Source organism: Diabrotica virgifera, chromosome 8 (genome assembly GCF_917563875.1).
Source record: "Diabrotica virgifera virgifera chromosome 8, PGI_DIABVI_V3a".
Lineage (NCBI taxonomy): Eukaryota > Metazoa > Arthropoda > Insecta > Coleoptera > Chrysomelidae > Diabrotica > Diabrotica virgifera.
This window is the reverse complement of record NC_065450.1, coordinates 91,772,223-91,789,241: the sequence shown is the minus strand read 5'-3', so window position 1 is coordinate 91,789,241 and position 17,019 is coordinate 91,772,223. Positions and strand designations below refer to the sequence as shown.

Here is a 17,019-nt window from a genome sequence, read left to right as displayed (position 1 = left end):
TAAAGAAATCTATATTATATTCTGCAAAAAAACTTTACAACCATCTCCCTCTACAACTTAAATCTGCAACATCTTTCCCCAAGTTCCGTAAAATGACTAAAGCCTATTTATCTGAAAGACCATATTATTCAACAGCAGAGTTTCTTAACGAATAACTAAGAAAGTACAGTATTCTTATTTATAAGTATAATCTTAATCTATATTTGAGTGTCATGTGCAGCAGCTTAACTTAACTTATTAAATTTCTTAAGGTAGATTATGCAATTTGCAAAATTTTTTTAAAATTTTGCAATAGATTGTTACTGTTTTTTTTTGTTTATCTTCATTATTTTTATTTATGTAGACGATTTATATCATTTTAGTAAATTGTATTTGTTATTTGTTATTGTTCTTATTTATGATTCTTGTAAGCTTTGTCTATAAAATTGTTAAATTTTTCATGACAATAAAGCATATTTCTATTTAGTGATAAATTTATTGTGGAAGTTTTCGTCTAAATAAAATGAATATTTCTTCTCCAATGCTATTTAGGCCTGGATCTCGAGTACCAAAAAAAGTTTATTAATAGCAAGCTGAAAATTTTTTAATAGCTTAACGGTGTCTAGTCGGACAAACTTTGATTTATGGGAACACTGGAACAGGGGAAGTTTTAATTGTGGAACGTGATTTTAATTGTGGAACGTGTCATCCTGACAAGTTTATGATTGTGAAAACTAGCAGTTGTTTTTAAATTTATTCAATAGCAAACTTTATATTAATGTACATAAAAATGTCTGTGGTAATACCTCCTATCAAAATAGCATACGCATAGGTAATTATTTTAATAATATAAGTTCGAAATAGCATTAATTCATAAGTGTTTAAAAATAATAAACAGAGATAGTAACATTTTGCGTTTCTATATTGCTGTATATGACAAACTGTTAGTATTTCCTTCCATTAGAAAGAAAAACAGCACTTTATTTCATAATATGTATAACAAACTCTAAAATACAGAAATAAATAATAAACTTCACATTTAATCAAACTTTATTTTAAGAAAACAGCTTTCATTTATACTTTGTTACAAAATAATACCTCATACGAGAAAAAAAACATCACACAAAGCGTTAACATCAAGAATTGCTACAAAATACAATAAATAATTAGGAGATCATGAAATATAAGAAATAAAACTCTTTGAATCTCGACGAATCAAAAAGCAAAAATTGTAAATAAAAAATTACAATATTCAATATTTTATTACAGAATGCTAAATTAGGGGACCCCCTTTTTATTCTGAATATTGCGCAATTATTGTGGGTGTTTTCTTTGGTTTATTTAACCCCACAGTTTTGGAATCTTATTGTTACTCTTGCTGGTATTTTCGTTAAAATATTTCTCAGTATTAACTATTTGGATAAATATAAGGAGAACACATATTAAAATACATACACTGAGAGATACCCCCTAATCTCTTAACGAAGTATTTCCAGAGATTTTTGCCACTGTCTAGTAATATTTTTTTAATATAAATCTTGAAAATTAATGAAAATTTAAATATAATCAAAAAGATTATAAGATCTATAAGTTTAGACTACTCCTAGTAATAAGAATGAGAAGTGCTTCCGTTGCCACCAAAATCAGGTGATACAAAAACGATAATTTACAAATACAAAAATGGCTTTATTGAGAGTATAAAACTAGCCGAAGCATTTGAGCCTTTGTGATACGTTCCCCATAACCTGTTAAAAAATGTAGTACCCAGTTGATGTTAAAAATATTTTAAAGTTATTTACACCCCACGTGTATTTCCAAAAAAGTCTTAGCTTCTATTCATTCTGTTACCCCATCCTCTTCTGTGATCATCCTTAAATTCATCCTTAGCTCTCATTCTCGCTATGTACTCCTCGTTGTCTTCTTCCACTAGTTTCTCGTTTTCCTCCTTGTCTCTTTCTTCTTGACTTAGAGACACACCGGAAGTAGCTGCGTCTTGTAAAGACATGGGACCTTGTCTGGGTTTATTTGGATCAGGAAAGATGCCATCTTCAACACGTTTTTGGTAAAATTCTTCAACCTAAATAAAAGAAGAAGTAAGTATAGAAATCTATCTCTTTTAACAATATACAGTTCGTGTTTAAAATCTCCCCAAAGTATTATTTATCGATGGTAAAATATTTATAGGTAATTTATTACATATATTAATAGGTATTTGTTACAATCTGTAACAGTTATCCACACGCTCACTAGATAATAACACTGGAAACATTTGATCATAAGTAGTTCTATTAAGTAGATCCTGTAGATCCCGCAGGTCATTCCTACGGTGTTTCAGTGACAATGTGAAAATAAACTTGAAAGAAGTCCGGGATCCCAGGCCCATTTTTACCATTTATTACTAACAAGCTAATTTTTCGTGAGTAGCTTCATTTTGACGAGACGCCCAACTTCTGTCCTTACAACAATTGTTGTTTGTGGTAACTATAGTCGGTTCGCTAAACTCAGACACAACTGGCTATCGATTTTAGTAGGTAATTTTTTTATTTTTGGCCAATTTTTTCAAAATTGGCAAAATAACTAACTATTATTATTTTTTTGGCAATTTTACCAAATTGACAAAATTACTTACTAAAATCACTAGCCAGTTGTGTCTGAGTTTAGCGAACCTACTATAACAGGAATAGCACGGGTGAAATATATTGATTTGATGATTCTCAAAAATTTATTACTAAGTGGGTTTTTTTTTCTAAATTCTCAAGATAATTATCCCAATCAGCCGAAAATATATTTGACCTACAAAATGCAAGGTCTTATCAAAGAGCCCCTTTCCAACATGTATCATGAACGAGGTCATGAAAAATAATTACTAATAACCACTTGATTTTTTTTCTGTTGGTTAGTTAGTATTTACATAATTTAACACCCACGTTGTCCTACAAATTACATGGTCCGTTATTCCGGTCCTCCAATTAAATACATATTTGAAATTCATGAAATTAAAAATAAATTTATTTTCTGCTATTAGAGCTGAGTTACACTGGTACAAGTACGCATGCGCACAGCGTTGTTTATAGTGCGTTAGCAACGAATATAGAGGCATAGACCTTTTCATCAGATTTTTTTTGTGCGCATGACAATTCTTGTCGGACTAGCGATACATACCTTCTTGTAAAACATCGTTTTATTTGGATGAAAAATACACTTACCTATCACGTGATACATTTGTCCTACAGTTACTAATAAAAAAAATGATCTTGTGGTATTAACAACTTTTGAACGTAGGACCAGGACAACATACCACACAATTTGTAGGACAATGTGGGTGTTAAATTTAAATTATATAAATATTAACTAACCAACAAAAAAAATCAGGTGGTTAGTAATCATTTTTCATGACCTCGTTAATGATACATCATGGCAGGAAGGACTCTTTGATAAAACCTTGCATTTTGTAGGACAAATATTTTTCGGTTAATTTAGATAATTGTCGGTCTACACGGTCTAGTTAGTTGAGGCGCAGTCGATCGACAAGTTTAGTGGATTTGCGATTTGCGATCGCTGGTTCGAGCCTCAGCTAGGTCATGAAATTAATAAAAGGCCAACGCCGAAGTATAAAACTCAATAGAGTCTACGGCTTGGTCTGGAATAAACTAGCGTGTGATCGGCCTATGGAGGAGCGGTACGGCAAGGGATAAGGGCTTGCAGCTTGGTGATACTCCTCTATAGATCCCTACCGAAGGGCGTTGACGCCTAAGAACGGTGTATATATAATTTAGATAATTTTCTTGAAAATTAACAAGAAAACAGTTATAGTATTTTTACTACAAAAACGTTATTACGTAGGTCAAAATTTTTGACGTAAGAGAACTGTCAAAACATTAGAATGTGACTTTTCATTATGGCCGTGTTTATAATAAACATAGCAATAATGAAAAGTCACATTCTAATGTTTTGACAGTTCTCTTACGTCAAAAATTTTGACCTACGTAATAACGTTTTTGTAGTAAAAATACTACAGTAATAAATTTTTGAGAAACGTCAAATCAACATATTTCATCCCCGCTACCCTTGTTAGCTACCACAAACGGAAATTGTTGTAAGGAAAAAATTTGGGCGTCTCGTCAAAATGAAGCTACTCATGGAAAATTAGCTTGTTAGTAATAAATGATGAATATAGGTCTGGGATAACGGAATAAATGTTAATAAACCACACGAAACAACAACACATGAGAGAAAGAAATGGCGAGAGACTTTATGAAGGAGGTCAAAACTGTCAAGGGGTTATAGTTGGTTAAAGTAGTGGCAAAAAAATAAATTTTGAATTAAATTAATTGACACAACAAGAAGTATGTATGTAATTTAGTTAATTGAAAATGCAGTTTACTGCTGTCAGAAAACAGAAAAAATATTTATGTGACAAATAAACATTGCTTTTCACTGAAATTACATGATCTAACTGTCACCCACTTGCCTTTTGACAGTAATTGAAACTATGACAACAATCTGCTTGAATATTGTGTAATCTACATAGGGCTTTTCATTCACAGTCATTTGTTTCGAGCTTCTGTCATGTGTCACATAATATTAATATATCTACGTCATACGTTATTGATGTAACCAATGATACAAACCTAAGACGTATGACGTAGATATATTAATATTATGTGACACATGACAGAAGCTCGAAACAAATGACAATCGATGAAAAGCCCTATTGTGTAATCCTAATATGTCCATCACACAATCCATTGTTCCAAAATCAAAAGTTTACATAATTAATTAAAAGAATTAAAAAATATATAATTAGAGTGGAAAACCTGTAACTGCTACCGACAGGTCAGCGTGACCCAGCACTAGTTTTAATAAGCCCTACCCGTTTAAGTTTGATAGTGATAGAGCTGTCTGTCCACCTATTCTCTGGCTAGTCACTGTTTCATACTAAGGCAAAGTGAGCAGTTTTGTTGATTTTGTCAAATTCGCCAACTTTACAACCTAATTGTATGTCTCACAGCGAATATCCTTGGAGTAGATATAGACAACACACCTGCACCACTGCCATTACAAAATATATCTAAAAGGAAGAGATGGGTAATTAAAAGACAAACAAATACATACATACTGTTTTGTGTGAAAATTATCTATATGTTTACAATGTGCTCTGAAAATATGCTTAAGTTGTAAATAACAATTATTTTAATTAAATTAGTTTAGCATTATATAAAAAAGTGTTTAACTTAAAATAAATGTATTATGTAGTTAATGTTTTTTAGGTCCGGATCCCGCGTATGAAAAAAAAGTTGATTAATAGCAAGCTGAAAATTTGTTAATAGCTTAAGGGTGTCTAGTCGGACAAACTTTGATATATAGGAACACTGAAACAGTGGAAGTTTTAATTGTGGAACAGGTTAAAAATTTGGAACGGTGAGACCACGAAAACGTCACATGTATTTTGTCCGACAGAACTTCCAATTGATTTGTTACCCTCTCATTAAACTCTCATGCAAAAATCAGGCTGCTATTTATCACCAAATGGGAATTATAATGAGTGGAGCACGTAGAATATGTCAAATGATAGGAATTATGACAGGTGATAAATAGCAGTCTGATTTTTGCATGAGAGTTTAATGAAAGGGTAACAAATCAATTGGAAGTTCTGTCGGACAAAATACATGTGACGTTTTCGTGGTCTGACCGTTCCAAAGTTTAAACCTGTTCCACAATTAAATCTTCCCCTGTTCCAGTGTTCCCATGCATCAAAGTTTGTCCGACTAGATACCCTTAAGCTATTAACAAATTTTCAGCTTGCTATTAATAAACTTTTTTTTCATACGCGGGATCCAGACCTATTTTCTTTATTTCAAAATTTTAAAATTCGGTCACAATGACCAGCAGTTGCAGATAACTTTTTGTTGGTAGCAGTTACAGGTTAATATAGCTCCAGATATGATTCAGAACTCTTAAGATTATTGTCCTTAGTTTAATTAGTGCTAAGAGGCAGGTATGAGGCAATTTGAACATTTGATTTATGTTTTCGAACTCTCAAAAAAAAAATGAAGTTGTTCCATAATTTTATATTATATATGCCATTGACATTTTTTACTATACTAACAATTTATTAAATTGGGAGATACCTAAGATGGCTTCTATATTCACAACATAAGATCTGACTGAGAAAACGATAGGCATATCAAAAATAGCGTCTATCTAAACAATCCCAAACATACGTCTTTAAATATATGCATGTTCGTGTAGTATTGGGACCGTGCAAGTTCGGCAAAGCGACACCTATTTCTACGCTCTGCAACTTTATTCGCACTTTTAATTATATTGGCCAATTAGGTATATTAGTCCTGGTTACTGGATAATTGTCAAGGCCATAGTCCAAAAAAATAATAAGAAGAAAAAATAAGATTCAGGTTATGTTATTAAAACGTAAACAATTATATGTAGTAAATAAAATTAGTTATTAAAATGCAGTACTGCAAGCAAAATACAATTAATTAAATTTACCTTTATATAATAATTGCATATCATATCAATATTGTGGAGCAACATATAAGTTTTCTTCTTAAATGACAGTAGATATGAAATGTACGTCAATTTGACAATTTCAATTGACAATATGAATTATTTAAGAAAGTTGCAATATGTCTCCGCTATTCGCGCACGATCGTTTCTCAAGTCCCTTCCAAGTACTTGCACACCGCAAATACAAAACATTTACATATACATATACATTGATCTAATAATTAGCTTACTGTCATAACAGGTAAAGATGGATATCCAGCACCAAACACAGCTTTCTGTACTTCATCCTTTGTTATAACAATGGGTCTTAGAGGTGGAGGAGGTGGTCTCTTTGGTTGAGGTTTTTCTTCTTTCTTCATATTAGCCATGTGCTCTAAAATAGGCTTTTCCATATCAATACTGTTAAGTTCATCAATAGATTCATAGATAAAAAGTTTAATCATAGTTAGAAAGTACTTTCTTTTGATTTCATCATCAACATGTTCGTTTTCCATGTTTGTCTTTAGGTCCTCTAATTTGGATTTTAGTTCTTTTTGTTCTTTAAATCTAAAACACAATTACACATAAGAAATTAATTTTGTTACATATTAACCCGTTCACTGCTGGTGTAAAATTTGAAGAAAACCTCGGGTGCCGACTACTTAAAAACATCGTTGTCCACAAACCAGAACACCACGCCACTATGGCGTGGTCGGCAGAGGGCGCACAGAGCCGAGCACGCCATAGTGGTGTGGTCGGCAGTGAATGCGTTAAGGAAATGTAGAGAAACAAAAAATTGTTTCCACTATATCACAACAAACAGGAAACCAACTCTAGCGCAGCACCAGCAAGAATTGAAGAGGATATGAATAAAGTTAAACAAACTTTAAGCGTGATTAACCCCAACATTCAAGTTAAAAAAGTCATTAGACTTGGTAACAACAAGAACAATATGTCACGTCCGCTTAAAGTAATCCTTGAAAGTAAAAATGTAGCAATGTCAATTTTAAAAAATAAAAATAAACTTGCTGCATCCAATATTATTAAGATTAGCTCCGATTCCACCTATCTACAGAGAAAATACATACCTAAGTGAAATTCGTACTAATTTGGGGGATAGGGTTTCAAAAGGTGAAGAAAATCTTACCATTAGGTACATTCGTGGCGTACCAAAAATAGTCATCCAGAAAAAAAAAATCTAAAATCCAGGAGTACCTCCCATATTGTGTCTAATGAACTAACAGTATATTATCAGAATGTCAGGGAGTTAGAACCAAGCTTAGGCTTAGTGCTCTTGAAGAAAGTGCTGCTAGAACTGACTATGATGTGCTCATATTTACTGAGTCATGGTTGTGTGATGGTATCAGTCATGACGAATTGGGACTTTTAAATTTTAATATATACCGAAAGGACCGCTCTTCCGAAAGGAACGTTTTAGGTATTTGCAGAGGTATTAACGAAGCCACGGAACTGTTCTGCTCCATATTGCAGTTTGGTATCAAATGTTCGATACCGCGTATAAGATTAAAAATCCCAAATTTCCTCGTTGGATGACTAATGACCAAAAATCATTAATATTTAGGAAAAAAAATTGCTCATAAGATATATAAACAAACAAATTCTTGGGACGATTATCTACTTTTCTCTTCCTTGAGAAGCAAATGCAAAGAATTAAGCAGGTCATGTCATAATATTTACAGTCCGTCTAATTTACTTACCGTTGCACGTCATTATCTACGTTAGAGATCTGAGTTGACGTTGTTGCCCAATTACAAAAAGTTCTTGAATTCATTTTAAATCAAATACATCACACAATTTTTGCGAAAGTGGATTATACAGCAAAACAAATTAATGTTCAATGTAAATAAATAAAAACTTTAGAAATAGTGAACAAGAATTAAGTTATAATCTTACGTTAAAGTACATAATAAAAACAGTAAATATAATGAAACAAATACTTACAGTAAAGAATATAAACAAATATGAAGTGTCATCACCGCAACTGTCAAATAAATGTTACCAATTTATGCCAAAATATCACCTTCGTTCGATTATAGTTACAGTGTATTCCGAACAAATATGCTTCATAAAAACGCTTTATAATCCATTTATACAAATTAAATCAAACATATTATTGTGTATATCTTTAAGTTAACATTAATAGAAATCTTTAAATATTATTTCTACGCGTATATAATAAAATATGTCTAGTGGCTGTAATGTCAGTGTACTAAGCAAAGTGATTCTAAAAAATAACACACCTACCGCCTAAATATTTCGTGTTGGTATCATGTGACGTCACGGGCTATGTCGCGGATGACGTGCAACGGTAAGTAAATTAGATGGAGTATATATAAGTCCAACTGAATCTAGAATTAGTTCAAACGTAAAGCACTTTTGGAACTTTGTTAACAGCAAACGCAAATATAATGGTCTACCAAACACTGTTTCTTGGAAACACAGTGCTTAACAATGGTGCGGATATCGTTAATAATTTTGCGCAATGCTTTCAAAATATTTACAGAGCGAATGATGATGATTTAATACAGCCCATTTTAGAGTATGAGAAAACTGTGAGTCTAAATTCTTGTAATGTATCTATTGAAATCATATTTGAAAAATTAGCCAATTTAGACATTTATAAAGGTTCTGGGTCAGATGGAATTCCACCCATACTATTAAAAAAATGTAGATGTACTTTAACCCATCCCTTATATTTTCTGTTTTCTCTCACTTGAGTCAGGTATTTGTCAAAGTTTGTGGAAATCTAGTTTTATTGTTCCTATTCATAAATCAGGTGACAGGAGTAATATAACTAACTACAGACCAATAAGCATTATGTCTTCTTTTCCAAAAATTCTTGAGAACATAATAGGTGACTCTATTAAAATATCTTTATGCAATGTACTAATTGAAGAGCAACATGGTTTGTTTTTCAGGTAGATTCACTTCGACAAATCTTTTATTTATCACACAATACATATCTGATGCTTTGGAAAGGATACTACAGGTAGATGCTATTTATACAGATTTCTCTAAAGCATTTGACACCGTGAACCATAAATTGTTGTGTAACAAGCTTAAAATTGGATTTACAGACAATCTGTATAACTGGTTGTGTAGTCACCTAACTAGCAGAATACAATTTGTTAAGGTTAAACACTTTTAATATAGTGAAATGTCCGTAACAACTGGTATTCCACAAGGAAGCTACTTAAGGCCTTTCCTTTTTAAAATATTTGTTAATGACATTAAATCTCAAATTAACTCTAAAATTTCTGATATTTGCTGACGATTTATAGAATTATCTATAACGATATGACGATGCTATAGAATTATCGAATTGATATTAATAAAATTATGGCATGGTGCAATTGGAACCAAATGAGCATTAATGTTGGAAAATGTCACTTTATTAGTTTCTGTAGAAGAATTAACAACATCTTTTATAATTAGGTACAAATTAGCTGAAGAACCACTGAAAGCTGTATCAACGGTGAGAGATCTAGGTGTTCAATTAGATTCCAAACTAAATTTTTGTGCTCATTGTGATTATGTGAATTTAAATTGTTAGGCATTTAAAATGTTACGCTTCATTATCAGAACCTCTAGATGTTTGCATAACATTAATTCCATCAGACTGATTTACATTTCCCTAGTTAGATCTGTTCTTGAGTATTGCTCAGTTGTTTGGTCACCCACTTATGAAGTCCATATAGCCAAGCTTGAAAAAGTTCAAAATAATTAGATATATAAGTTTTAAATTACACAAACCTTTAAGTGACCATTCCGACTCAGAAATTAGAAATACATTAAACCTTCCTAAGCTATCTTCTAGACGGATTTATGCTGATGTTTTGTTTCTACATAAACTATTGAATTCAAAAATAAATTGCAATGATGTACTATCTCTAATTGATTTTAATGTTCCCTCTAGAGTCACTAGATCATCTCAAAATTTTGCAATTAAATTTTATCGCTGCAACTTTGGTAGGCATTCTCCACTGAGTAAAATAATTCTAAATGGAAATAAAATAGACTTCGATTTGTTACTGTGCATTTCAGAAAATATTTGTAGACAGTGTGTAATTTTTTTTGTAATTTAGGTGATTTATATTTGTTATGTGGTTTATCTTATTTTAATATTTGTTTTTTCTATATGGCTGTCAATAAATAAATATGTAAAAACAAAGATGACTTAGATCTTACATCACAGAAAAAAACAAGGATATCAAGTTAAAAAAAAGATATAATTTATTCAGCAGTACTAGCTATCTAGTTTCCTAACAAATGCATAAAATAGTTACTTTCCTAACTAATGCGGAAAGTGATACTTTCACGCACGAGACTGCCGTTGACCCGAACGACGCGATAGCGGAGTTCGGGCAAGCAGTCGAGGGCGGGGAAGACACTTTCCGCAAGAGTTAGGAACAATATTTTTTCTAGGGCCGTACGTTTGTAAAAAAGCCACAAAAAATAGAGTTATATAAATTTTTATTTAGAAGTGAAAATATACAAATTAATTCTTTGACAAGGTTATCAAAACCAAACTTTCAATATAATGGGTTACCACGACGACGATATGGGTTTCCATGTCGACGATTCAAACCCATTGTAATTGTCTATTGATCTGACTTTTAAACATTATGTCAAAATAATTTTATTTCATCGAATTATCGCGCTAATTTCATTAAAACATGAACACAATAAGATAAATTTGAAATAAATTAGTAAATAATATCTAAATATTAGTTTATTGCATGTATTATAATATATTATAATGCCATATTACAAGGTATTTTACTTTCCCGCACGCCGTGCGGGAAAATTTACTTTCATGCATGCCGTGCGGGAAAGTGCAACTTTCGGAAACGAAATGCGTGCGTAAAAGTGGCTCTTTTAGCACGGCCGTAGAAAAAATTAATTTTTGTACCAAAAATCCATATTACTCAGCAAATTTACATATCTAGTCAACTACAAACATTTAACTATAAGCATCCAAGATTGGGACATGGATCTACTTTTCATTTCTATTTTCATCCATTTTACAACATTAAAATGTGAAAACCTTGAATTATCCATATCTGTCTGTCCATCAATAAACACAATTCCTCTATTATTAGAACAGGTAGAAAGACAAGTAGGGTATGGAAATGAAAGCTTATAACACAAACATAATATCAAAGGTGAGAAATTTGACCTCGGTCTTCCAGTTCGAGTTGAAACCAGAAGTATTGTTTTAAAGTCCCTAAAATAGTACAAGCGATTTATTATTTGATGCAACATAGCAAGACGAGAACAAATATATAGTTCAAGTTTTTATATCACTTCTGGTTAAAAAGTTGTAACCGGAGGTGCCACATTAAAGTCACAGAAATAGTACATGTGATATATCAATCCATGAGTACTGAAAAGTTGAGCCCAAATATGTAGTTCCGTTTTGATGTTATTTACGGTTAAAAAGTTATGACCATAAGTATGGCACAAATGACTCAAAATTAGTGAAATCATATTTCAATTGACGGAAAGTTACACCAAGAGTTCAAATATCAACTTCTGGTCATGTTGGATGAAAACCTAGTTACTACGAAGTAGAATTGCTTGTTTTTGATTTCTCTTTATATAAATACTTTGGATGTATTGTGGTATACAGGTATAGAATGTTATTTAAATGATCAAATCATTTATCTGAAACTATTCTTATCTTGTGGCATCTTAAAATTATTAATGTTTAATGTTGTGTATTTTGAGAATGATTTCCAAGTGTTTGGTTGTATAGTAATTAGTAATTTCCAGCCACGTCTAGTCTGTCAAAATGTAACTAACTTCACAAAAAAAATTTACTAAAATTACTAGACAGTTGTGTCTCAGATTAGCTAACCAACTATAATCATGAATAAGGTATGTACCTTTGTATTTTATTAGCTCTAGTGTTGACAGAGTACTCCAGTTTCTCCAAATCCGTCCTCTCCCTCTGTTCTTTCTCATCATTTTTATGTTTCTCTTTAAACTGATAATTACTCATACCATAATCATTGCACCTCTTTAAAAAATCCTTAAAATATATTTCTGCTACATCTACAATATCTTTCCTTTCTCCTGACGTTAATTTTAGACTTAGTGAACCTAAAAATGCTGGAAGGAGTAAGTACTGTAGATCATTTGTTGGTATCTCTTCTATTCCTTCGTTTGTGCTAAATATGCTTGATAATGATACCAGTCTCGTTGCCTGTTCAAAAGTTTTCATGGTTTTCTTGATTTGAGTCTAAAACAAAATAGCAACTAAGTAATGAGAAACTTCAAGAAGACCTCATATGTAACAGCAATTCTGGACCTCAGAGGTAAACTGCACTATATCAAAATAGAGTCGTTTTGAATAGGTTCCTTTAATCCACTTATTTTATTAGCAACAAACGCGGTCCAAGATTGCGAAAGTTCTGTAAACTTTCAAAAGTGAGGCAACAGTGCGTTGGTAATTCGACACTGACAGTGACATTTATACTATCAAAAACAATAATTTTTATACACATAGGCGCGAAATGTTGCCAAGTCAGTGACATAGGCACGGAATAAAAAAGTTTATTTGAAGAAAGTGTATTTTTTGTCTTTCTTAATGGCGGTACAGGCTCCTTTCTTCAATATTTTATTTAGTTATAGAGTAATTTTCACATGCTAACATATTTCTGAAATTTGGCTCTGTACCGCCATTCTTTATTATATTACGAATATGTGTGACAAATATCTCGACAAAATATTCAAAATTAGAGCCGCAATCTTGGAACGCGTTTGTTGCTACCTGTTGATCGCTACTGTTTGCTCTTAATATCTAACTCTAAACATATCTTTTTTCATTTATGCACGCACACTAATATTGTACAGGGCGCCAAAGTCGAGGCCTCGAAAAAAAGTAGTTCCGATGGCGGACAGTTAATCTCAGCATTGGGATATCTGAAACAAAAAAATCGTACGGCATTTGAAAAAGGAATGTTTCTTACGTGACAGTTTACCACCGTTAGTGAAAAATTCCGAAAAAAAAGATTTTACGGAAATTTGAAAAATTTTTGTGAAAAAGATCGCCAGTTTTTCTTCAGTTTTTCATGGTTAACAAATACCTATTAATTTTTTATTTTTTGGTCAAATTGTGGTAAATTGTCACGTAAGAAAGCTTACTTTTTCATATGCAGTACAATTTTTTTGTTTCAGATAATCCAATCCTGAGATTAACTGTCTGCCATCATTTTTCGAGGCCTCGACTTTTGCGCCCTCTACAATATTAGTGTACATGCATAAATGAAAAAAGATCTATTTTTGTACTCTCTAAGAGTTAGATATTAATATGTAAAAAGTTTTATGTTCATTTTTATTAAAGGTTTTGAGAAGTCAAATTCTTGAAAAAAAAATGACTATTCTTGGTCTTCTAAAGTGTACTAGTACCTTAAAAACAGACCATATCAAACAATTATGGGATATATCAGATTTTTATAACATTTTAAGTGTTCTAAACTTTGTTGCAAACACACACTAAACACAGTTGCTCGAAATGACATTTATTTATTTATTTTATTTAATTTTTTATTTATCAACAGGCAGTCACCCAATTGAAATACAGTGTGTAACCATTAATCACAGGAGATTTATAACCTAACCTAAAGTAAATTTAAAAATTTTAATCATACAAACTGGGAACCTTGAATTACAAACATTAACAAAAAATGTACAAAACACAAGGATATCAAGTTATCACACACAGTTTTTAAGCTGAGCTTTAAATTCATTTGAAAAACTAGTAACAATCTAAACCTTCCGAATATTGGTTAGCAAACCTAGGTGTTCTGGACATGAAGGAGTTGTGTCCGTAGTTAATGAGATGGGGTCTAATGTAAAAAGGTTGATTTAGCCTCGTTTGTCTACTGGGAACATGGAGACTAATTTCTTCCAATAGTTGAGGACCAAAATTATTGGAGTGTAGTATATTATAAAACATTGTGAGATCCTTTATGCATGCATCGAATTTGGAGAGAGGTTATGTTGAGAGACTTTTCTATATTAGAATAATTAATTTCATCAACCCTCTGGTTTTGTTTAAATGCAACAAATCTTAAGAACTTGTGAACTTGTAGTTCACATACACATGACATAATGTAGTTTACCTCTGAGGTCCAGAATTAACTTGTACAATAAGATTGTTCTGAAAACAATCGATTGTTGACGTGATTTAAAATTGAAATCAAATACCTATTAGCACACCAGATAAAGAAATTGCTGATTTATTATGTTCATTTTTATCAGCATGACACTCGAGATTGGTCTTGTCACCTGGTTAAAAAAGGCACTACTCTGGCTCAATAGGGAACTTGCATACAATTTTAAATTCGTATAAAATGTTATAAATCACAACAGAACAAAATTTAAAACATGTATCAAAGATAAAAAAGTTGTTTTTGTGTTCCGTTTGGCCCCTAAAGACGATTCTAAATTCAAATTATTGCACCTAGCCCAAAACACGTCATGACATCATATGGTTGTGTGTTTACATTCTGCACCAACAAAGTAAATAAAATTGTATATTTTAATACGCCGTTATAAATGTCAGTAGAAAATACAGTTATGTGATGTCACAAGTGTTTTGGATCGTTTAAACTATTTTAAATTGTACTTTTACAAAATGGCACTAAACAACACTTGTAGTCTTTTTTTTATTTCCCATAGTAAACCTTTTTCCCTTTCCTTCAAAAACTGTATAAAACTCCAATCTCAACAAACTGGTATATATTATTACAATGACATACGATAAATGTCATTAGAATATAAATATTTTTCCCTTATTCCGCGACGATGAGCTGGTCAAATACAAAACTAGGTGGATGCCAATAAAATATACCTAACTATAACCATAAGCATAACTATATAGTAGAACTATGTGACTTCACGGATTGTTTGAACTATTTTATATCACAGAAGATTTTAAATTCATTATTTTAAGTTATTATGAGTTTTTGAGGCGTGAAATTTTGGAAATCTTATTTTTAAACAAAACTGAACATTATTATGCAATAAAAAAAATGTGCAAGTTCCCTATTAGAGTTGTACACAAGTGTGTTAAAAATTTATCAACCACGTAAAAATTGTATTTTGATTTGAATAAGTGGTGGATAAAATAATTGTGTCTTAACTCCTTTAGTTTTATACAGGAGTGAGTAGAAAATTGTCACCCAAATGTGTAGTTTATTATAGATCATTGGGTCTATTTGTGTAGTGATTTCACAGCTAGAACTAATGCTAAGGTGATTGTAGATTTGTGGGGTTTGGGCTACTAAGCCACGGCCCTAAGTTTCGAGACCAGCAGATTGCTTTGAGTTATGGAAAAGTTTGAGAAATAATCCTTGAAACCAGCTCTCCATGAAACCAATAGGACTGGTAGCTATAACAGAATTTTTAATAAATGTTTTCAGAGATTTGAAGACATTTAATTTATTCCATAATCAATAGATGTTTAAATAGGTTCTTCTTTTTAGTTTAACAACGAAAACCTATCCAGAATAGATCGGCAGTTAACGGATTAATTGTTTTAATTTTGTAATGTTTTTGATTTGGGATAATTAAACCTGTACCTACTTAATCAACTCATCTACTTATTATTTTAATCTTACTTACAGGATTAGATAAATCTTTCTACCGGCCCTTTATGAGGTATGATTTTGAACGAAAGCGTTGATGAATAAATACAGTCCACAAAGATCATTGGGAAATTGGGAATTTTACGCCCAGTTTGTCCAAAGATGTAGTTATATACTTTTCTTACTTATTGTGCCTTAATTTTCTCTATTAAGCTCTTACAGTTATTACCGATATATAAAAAATATATAAATAAAACAAAGGAACTTGTTTCATTCATTTTGTTTAAATTAATGTATTGTTCTTATTGTACTTGCAGAGTAAAAACAAACATTATGTATACGGAATATGCATTATGTTTACATTGTTTTAGGCTTTTATTTATTTATATTCATTTTTAAAGAGTTCTCTTAAGATTAAGATATTACTTATAAATAGAAATTTCTGAAATACCTGCAATTCATTGCTATTTGTAGGCTGGTCACTGTTAAGTATGGAATTGTAGTTATTTAGACCTTCCTTGAACATCGAACATAGAGTTTCGATATCTGCTTCCCCTGTATCTTTCGCATTTTGGGCCATATTGTTATAAATATTTTTTACCGTTTGATATTTTAATTTCGGTTAGATGGTGACGGATTTTAGGTTATGTTAGTTTACTTTGATGACATTTTTGACGTTCATCGTGTCAATGCGGTATTTGTACGTTTGGAAGTGTATGCACAACCTAACTACACAGTTTTTAGTATTTACTACGCGTAGCTACTAGGTCTGGATCCCGCGTATGAAAAAAAGTTGATTAATAGCAAGCTGAAAATTTGTTAATAGCTTAACGGTGTCTAGTCGGACAAACATTGATGCACGGGAACACTGGAACAGGGGAAGTTTTAACGGTGGAGCATGATAAACGTGTCGTCC

General features: G+C 31.7%; 1 protein-coding gene across 1 annotated transcript; it reads right to left on the bottom strand.

Annotated features, from left to right (window-relative positions):
• Positions 1 to 1,011: 1,011 nt before the first annotated feature.
• LOC126890035 (immunoglobulin-binding protein 1) lies at positions 1,012 to 16,805 on the bottom strand. The gene is made up of 4 exons (XM_050658852.1): positions 16,555 to 16,805; positions 12,396 to 12,751; positions 6,738 to 7,053; positions 1,012 to 2,056 (listed from the first exon to the last, which is right to left on the bottom strand). Exons 1-4 carry the CDS (start codon positions 16,681 to 16,683, stop codon positions 1,805 to 1,807), a joined length of 1,053 nt encoding a protein of 350 aa, XP_050514809.1. The 5' UTR covers positions 16,684 to 16,805; the 3' UTR covers positions 1,012 to 1,804.
• Positions 16,806 to 17,019: the final 214 nt, after the last annotated feature.